Below are 7,938 nucleotides of genomic sequence, written 5' to 3' on the forward strand. Positions count from 1 at the left end.
TTAATGATAATCTCAACTTCCCACTTCAGACTAAGTGGTCGGGGACGCTCACCCCGCGACGGGATTGCCACTACGCACAGCTGCTACTCGTCCCACCGAGTCCCGCGTGCAGGGACCTCGCCGCTTTCGGAGCTGTCCCTGACAGGAGCCTAGAAGGGTAACAAGTTTTCCCCCAGCTCTGCAAAGAGCCGACTCTATGTGTGAAAACACATATGGCTCCATGGCCTCTAATGCTGGTGACACCAGCATTAGTCAACCTGATCTTAATCAGATCAGGATTTCCGGCGCATCATTCAATAGGGCCTGTTGATCCCCCTAATGCGCCCGAAATGCCATCAACTTGATCCCTGGAGTTGATGATGATTCAAATGGGACAGCAGCTAAACCAGCAGCTAGAACAGCTGCTGGAATCTCAAGCCAGGCTCGAGGATAGCATCGAGTGCAGGCTCACTGCACTCAAAGAACAACAAACCCATTGTTCGCGCATGTGTGCTGAAAAGCGTGCATCCCAAAACGCGCCAGTTCCTTTGGAGCTGTCCCAGCCCCAGCCCATTCCCCCTCAACCAGTCCCATGCCAGGTTGAGAGCAGTCCGGCACCTGCGGACTGCAAACTCACAGAAGTGTGCAGCGCTTCAGCGAGTCCTGAGCCATTACAGGCTCATACTGCCATTTCCGGGTCTGGAACCGTCCCAGACCCGATCCAATGCCATCCTCAGCCGGTTTTAGACCAGGTTGAGAACAGTCCAGCACCTGTGGACTGCGATCTCGCAGAAGTGCGCAGCGCTTCAGCGAGTCCTGAGCCGTCACAGGCTCATACCATCATTCCCGGGTCTGGACCTGTCCCAGACCCGACCCGATCCTCTCTCCCACCCATTGGGCTCCCTTCCCCAGAACCCCAGAGGGAGATTGAGTTCCTGGAGAACTCAGCGCTTGCCATTCTGGCAAGTGCGATCTTTCTTAAGCCCAGTAGAAATACTGGGCTACATCACTCGAGATCGGCTGAAATAGCCGATCAACTCCCTTCAAATCTGCAGGGAGACTGCGACTACAAAGACTGGATCAAGTTATGATCCGTTTTCCCCTTGGAATGGGGAGATCGCGCAGACTGTCTCCAGTCTGCGCTGCCGCTGCTGCTGTTGATTAGCAGCAATCTCTCATTCTGAGAAGCTCCTTAGCTTCTCAGAATCTCTCAGACTCTCTCTGCTAGCCTGGCGCTAGCAGACTAGCATCCCAGCTTGTGCTGGGAAGTTTTCATAACTTGCTGACGCGTGGATCGTGCCAGACTTCTTTCATACCCGACTATGCCGGGTTTCCCATCGATCAAGGCCGCAAAAGCAACCTTGATATGACTTCTCAAACCGCTAAAAATTGCGGTTTAAACCTACTTTCGCAGCCTTAATGACCGCGAAAGACTTGCGCGAATTTCATCGGCGCTTGGACACCAAGTGGGCCCCACTGCCCACTTGTCCTCACTTCCTCTCATACTGAGAGGTTAGAAATGGTCTATACGACCATCTCCCAACCGGTTTACACCGGATCGACGGCACCTCAGCATTTGCTGAGTGCCAGCTCACCAAAGCGCAAAGCGCTTTGGCGACTTCTGGGCCAGTTGAACAAACTGGCCATATTTTCTTATTCCTTTCGTCTAGAAAGGCAACAGATGGTCTATATGACCATTTCCTCACTGGATACTAGTCAGACAAAGGACTTTTCAGTCCTTGCTGCTTGTCAGCTCACCGAAGTGCATCGCGCTTCGACGATTTCTGGGACAGTCTAATAAACTGCCCCATCCCTTTCACTCACACTCATTTTGGGTGTGTAGAGACGGTCTATACGACCGTCTCCCCACTGATTTCGCACTAGAGTAAGGGCTTTTCAGCCTCTGCCAAGCGCCAGCTCACCAAAGCGCATTAGCGCTTTAACATCTTCTGGGCCGTCAAATTGATGGCTCCCACCTCTTCCTCTCATGATGAGAGGTTGTAGACGGCCCAGATGACCGTCTCCCTACTGGTTTCACACCAGTAGTTCAGCTCTCCAGCTTTTACTGAGAGCTGACATTTGGAAGCGCAAGCCGCTTCACCAATTTCCGGAGTTTGCATCATAGATGCAACTCCTCTCTCTCTCTCAAGAGTGAGAGGCTGGAGACGGCTGAATAAGCCGTCTCCCTGTTATTTTTAAGTGCAATTAAGCACTTACTAACACTGGGCCATATAAGCGCACTTGCGCTTCTGGCCCAACTCCTTATTTACCCATTTTTTATGGGTAATATTTTCATTTCCACTCCCTAAACAACCATTTAGGGAGGAGAGGCCTTCACTGGGCTGGGGTTTATTGACCCCAACACTCCCTAACAGCTGTTTAGGGAGGAGTGTAGGGTTTCGCGACCCTATGCTTTTATTTTACTTTTATTGTTAAAATTCCTGTACATCAGGGATTTGAAGGCCTAATCGCCTTCACAAGTGGAGGTCTAACCACCTCTACGATTTTATCTTAAAATTTTAATTTTTTGATTTATTCCTGTTAAACCGGGAATTTCTAGATCTGTCACAACAACAGATCTGTGGAGGCTTAACAGCCTCTACATTACTCTTATTCCTTGGACCATCAAACCAATGGTTCTGTAAAGGCCTATGTCAGGGCACACCCTGCCTGACCCCATGCTGCATCCCACACCACACTGCCCTACTCTGCTCCCCTCACTATCACCCCTCATCCCTCCTTTCCCCTTTTCCCTTCTCTCTCTATTTCTATTCCATGGTCAACTTCCCTTTTCTCCATGTACCACTACACACCTAACCCTGCTCCCCTGATCGCTGCACACTGCAAGCAGGAAATCTGCTACTGTCTCCCTGAGAATGGAAGGTAGCACTCCAACTCACTCCCCAAAAGCTAGGGAAGAATGAAAGGGGGGGCTGAAAGGGTGTTGTGGTAAGAATGGGTCCGTACAATCAATGGGGAGGGGGGGGGGAGGAATTTCGGGGAAATATATAACTCTGGTAACTCTTGCTTATCTTCTTTCCATGGTGGATTTCCCTAAAGGTCACAATAGCCCTTTACCAATCGTGTGGCCACTCACAGCACCCAAGTACATGGACTTCAAAAGTAGCGGGAGGGGGGGAAATCGTCTATTCCGTTTCAATCACTATGTGCATATATCCATACAGCAAACATACAATTTGTGAAAAGAGTCCGAAATATATGGGTTTGGCTGAGCTAAGCCTCCACCAACAATGGCAGTAAGGTTCGGCTGCCGTTGACTTAAAATAAAATTCCAAACAACAAAAGAAATTGAAAAGGAGAACACAAACTTCCTCATACCACTCCCAACACTGCGTCAAACCTCTGTCCCTTTATTCCATCCGACTCTCCTTATCCATAGCTTTCTAACGATACCGATTTTGTGAAATTTGGTGGAGATTCAACTGAGAGCGGGAATTCTCAGAAGCGGTTTACATATCTCAATTATCCATGCACAAGGAAACTTGGTCCAAATAAAATGCCATAATTCCAAGACTCCTCCAATGACTTCTTCAGCATTTATATTATTTGACTAGCCCATATTTTCATTGAAACTAGCTTGCATGTGAGCATCCAAACAGTTCATATCATCCCATGACTCCCATCATGCCCGACAATCAGAATATCTCCACAACCACTGATCCGATTAGGGTAAAATTCAACACTGAGTCTTTGGGAATTTTTCTGGATTTAATGACCCCAAGATCGTCCTCTTCCATCAACTTTTGACCTTGTTCCCATGGTCGCAGTCAAGTGCATGGACTTCGCACATGAGGACATCTCAGGTTGAATTTCTCCACCAATTCTCCACGAATTCTTTCGCAAAAGACTCTTTCGGTTTGTACGAAAACCTGCTTTCTTCTTTCTTATTACTCCCTCCTACGATTCCTTTTTCCTAATAATGTACAAGGGCAGGAGCCCAATTTTGATGTTTTTGCTGTGTAAGGTTCCATGAAATTGAGCACACCCATTATGCACTCCTACATACAGGCCTAGCTCTTCATTGTGGTCCCTCACAATATCACAAATTCCACATTCCAAATACTACACTTCGTAACACAGCATTCCCCTCCCATAAATATATCCTGGTTGCAATGAATTCCCATCCTCATCCTATTCCTACAAATCCATTAAGATCTCAAACTCTTCAGCTAAGCCTTCGCCCTCTTCCTCTTCCTGAGGGTGGGCAACTTTTTGGCTTCCTGATTTTTCAAAACAAGTTTCTTCTTCTTCAGCACAGGTGCCTTGGAAGTAGAAGCTTCCTCTGATACCAAATCCATTAACTCAGATTCCTCAACTTCCTCATGCACCAATGCACCTTGAGCTGCTACTCTCTCCTTAAGCTCTGCCCTTATTTTCTCCTGCTCCTTGACCATTTTTCCTTGAATTCCCCTTTAACCAGAGTTGCCGATCCCATTTCCTGTTCCTTCTGCTCCATCTGTAACGTATGGTCTGTGTAATGCATCATATAGGGTGACCTTGGCAAGGGTGCCAGCTCCCCCCAAGCATCCCAGAATGCTCAAGAATTCCCAATGAAAATTTTAATTCTTTGGTCCATGGAAGCATACCTCTCCAAAAACCTGTTCTTCATAGTGTGAACGCATTCAGAGACAACGAGGTAATAATCATCATCCGAAATCAAGTTCTCATGGGTGGCCCTAAACATCACTTCCATCACTCTTGCTGTGTCCACTGCTTTCTCTTCACAGACCCTTGCTTCATCATAGGTGATTTGAATTTCAGCGGCCATCCCTTTGAGTGCCCCCAAGAGTGTAGAAATTCGATCATGGACATGATGAATCAATGCCTCTTGGTTGACTGTCATGACTGACAAACCCCAGGGCTCCATCAGCAGTGAATCAATGCCGATAGGCAAATCTGCCAACCTGAAACCCAATCCAACCAGCCCTCAATCCGATGTCTGGCCCCCTGCCCTATCAAGTGAGACTTTGCCAAAAATCAGACCCTGGACCCTGCCAGCATTCTGACTTCACTTCCAGTTCCCGAGCCTTTGGTGCTCCTGGCATCCAGTCCCTCTGGTTCCTCCTAGGCTTATAGCATAACTCAGTGTCACATCCCTGCCTCTGCATCCTCTGCATATTTTACATCTTCCATATCTTCCACATCCGGACCCCTGCCCACCTCTACACCCTCTGCACCTCTGCCACTCCTGGTTGACCTCCACACCCTGTAGTCAGGTCAACACACCCCTCCGTACCTTTGCTGGCCATCATGCTGTCCTCATTTGTGACAGCACTGATGGACCACCCTCTGTTGCGGACTTACCAGCGCTGTGCTGATTCCCACATCCCATTTCACAGACTTGTGTCAGTGCTGCACTGACCCCACTTATTTGTGGACTTGTATCAGCACTGCACACTGACCTCCACTTTTCCCCTCTGGCCATTTTTGTCACTCGGCAGCATACCATTCATTCCTTTCCAAGTGCCTATATGTTTGTCTATTCATTCACTTAACTTGCCAATATTGGCTCTTGATCTGTGTGCTGATGCACTTCTTATTACCTGTCAATATTGGTACTTGATCTGCTTTTGCTGTAGTTCATTGCCCCCCATTCCCTGGGCCCTTGTCTTTATTCAGTTTGACAACCCCCACTCATTTCTGTGCCAGACTGTGCCGGACTGACCAGCCCTTCTTTGTTTCCCTCCTGCCTATTTATATCCTGTAAATACTTTCGGGGACCTCAGTCTGAAATCAACTAGAGTACCCCCCCCTGTTCTGGTCTGAGCCCCTCCTTCTGCAGAGGGGGCTTCCCCCCCTCTGAGTCCATGCTCATGGAGTCTGCACTCCTCCTACAGGTCCGCTCCACCCACAAGTCTTGTTTGAAGTCCGCTGTGAGTGTCAGTCTGTTGTAATGGGTCTACCCAACTAGACTCGTGACTCAGGTCTGGGGGGGGCAGGTCTCTCAGGTAGGTTGTATGGGTCCTTGGGAGTATGGTGCTGATACTCTGTGTAACCTCTAACTAACTGTCTGTACAGTTGTCATGGAAGAGTCTGATACAAATATAAAAGGAAAGTCACATGCGTGAATGAATGAAAATAGTAAAGAAAATAAAGAAAATGTCAGATCTCCTCAACTACTCCACCAAATCCGACGATCTTGGTTTCGTCAGAACCACCTCCACAGTCTCTACAACTCCTACTATTACCACGACTCACCAATCCTAGTCCCTGATGCAGTAGGGGGTGAAGTGTGCAATAAGTGTCAGTTTGGCCTGCATGGACTTGTCCCAACAACACCATAAGGGATCTCCCCCAGACGTCAAGCTCAGGGCACAGCGCTCCACTTGAGTCGCTGAGGCCACGATCCCACTCTGCTAACCTTGAACAGTGCTTCCAGATGCACCGCATATTTCCGCCCGCACATCCGCATGTGCGCACTCCAACAGACCTCTGCCAAACATCTGACCCTGACTCAGACAGAAACCAGTCCATCTCTGACATAGACCAAGTCTTCATAAATGATTTTGAGATGTTGGTCTGTTCCCTTAGTTCTTTAAACTCTTGGACTCGTTCAGTGGTGCAGGTAATCAAATCCACAACTTTATAGTCTGCAGCGATGAGAGGCAATAGGCAGGGTGCTCAAGAGCCCTCCTAACCTCGTTTTTCTCCATGGTCTGGAGCTTGTTGACCTTTCTCTTCCCAGCATCTGCTTTTTCCCATTGAAAATCTTCTCGTATCATGTCAACAAAAGTCCTCTCGTCTTGGACTCCCCCTTCCTCCAGATGCGGCCTACTAATCCACCTGCCCTGATGTTGTCTCCAATCCATGCTTTCAGAGGGCTTGTAATAAAGTCTCGAAGGGAGGAGCTCCACTGCATCTTCATCCTCATAAATCTCTGCACCTTTGGCCATGTCCCATACCTCTTGTTATGGAAATGGAGAATCTTATGGTCTGTGACAGGCAACCAGGCACACAGGTAAGATGTTTCTTACTTCTTCTCACTTCATTCTCTGCCAAACCCCATGCCAAGCTTTCCCACTGGGTTTTCAATGGTGCTGGCTGGGGGATTTGTTGATTTCCAAGGGACTTCCTTTGGCCATTATAACATTTGTATTAGATAGATACAAGTCATATGACATGTATGGTAATTGCCGAGATGTTTTTCTCATTATTGAATACATAACCCACAAACCTTGTACCGTGATTGTAACATCCTCACCATTGTGCCACCACTGTAAACTCAACCTGTAACCCTGGAACCATGTCCACCTCCCTATTCATCCTCTCCATGACAAAACCGCAACGAGGAAGGCATTCCCACACCCAACCTCCTGCTGCCCACTCACCAGGTGGTTGAGTGGTCACTCCCATCCAACCAGAAGTTCCCTATCAGGAACTGTAACCTATCCCACCTCCTTAGGAGAGGGATATGGTCCAGGCAGCTCCAGGATGCCTGGCCACACACCCGCAGGTCCCACTTCCCATGGTCACCCACTACCGTGCACTGGTCCACCAGCCCACTTTCCCAAACAACTCCCACTACTGGTACGCTCCCATGAGTGCCAAGTCACTGATAGCCACCAACTGGGTGACTCCCATTGGGAGTCCCAGTATCCCGTGCTACCGGTATGCTCCATTGAGTGCCAAGTCACCGCTAGCCGACCACTCCCAGCACACCCACTACCGGCACGCTCCCAGGAGCGCCAAGTCCCCGTTAGCAGACAGCCAGGTGGCTCCCTCAAGGAGCCCACATCATACTCGCTACCGGTACGCTCCCAGGAGTGCCAAGTTACTGTTGGCCAACCCACAGGTTGCACTTCCCATTCTGCTCTCCCTCTGATGGCTATGCAGCCACCTCCATGAGTGAGCCAAATGGTTCAGGTTGGGTTCCCCAGAACCCATTCCTGTAACACCTCTTGTCGAAGTTTCTCTTCTGATACATCCTCTAGTTGTCAG

At 48.8% G+C, this 7,938-nt stretch overlaps 3 protein-coding genes across 3 annotated transcripts; 1 reads left to right on the plus strand and 2 right to left on the minus strand.

The window, feature by feature from the left end:
• Window positions 1-359: 359 nt before the first annotated feature.
• Window positions 360-1,070, plus strand: EI90DRAFT_3115929 (uncharacterized protein; the record flags this gene model as incomplete). The annotated part of the gene is made up of 1 exon (XM_039062838.1): window positions 360-1,070. The coding sequence occupies one exon, from the start codon at window positions 360-362 to the stop codon at window positions 1,068-1,070; it is 711 nt and encodes a 236-aa protein (XP_038922715.1).
• A 3,099-nt stretch (window positions 1,071-4,169) lies between these two features.
• EI90DRAFT_3115930 (uncharacterized protein) lies at window positions 4,170-4,843 on the minus strand (the record flags this gene model as incomplete). The annotated part of the gene is made up of 2 exons (XM_039062839.1): window positions 4,170-4,410; window positions 4,587-4,843. 2 exons carry the CDS (start codon window positions 4,841-4,843, stop codon window positions 4,170-4,172), a joined length of 498 nt encoding a protein of 165 aa, XP_038922716.1.
• Window positions 4,844-6,569: 1,726 nt separating this feature from the next.
• Window positions 6,570-6,893, minus strand: EI90DRAFT_3115931 (uncharacterized protein; the record flags this gene model as incomplete). The annotated part of the gene is made up of 1 exon (XM_039062840.1): window positions 6,570-6,893. One exon carries the CDS (start codon window positions 6,891-6,893, stop codon window positions 6,570-6,572), a length of 324 nt encoding a protein of 107 aa, XP_038922717.1.
• Between the last annotated feature and the right edge of the window lie 1,045 nt (window positions 6,894-7,938).

The sequence above is a fragment of the Cantharellus anzutake genome (genome assembly GCF_015039405.1).
Source record: "Cantharellus anzutake strain C23 chromosome Unknown EI90scaffold_3, whole genome shotgun sequence".
Taxonomy (NCBI): domain Eukaryota; kingdom Fungi; phylum Basidiomycota; class Agaricomycetes; order Cantharellales; family Hydnaceae; genus Cantharellus; species Cantharellus anzutake.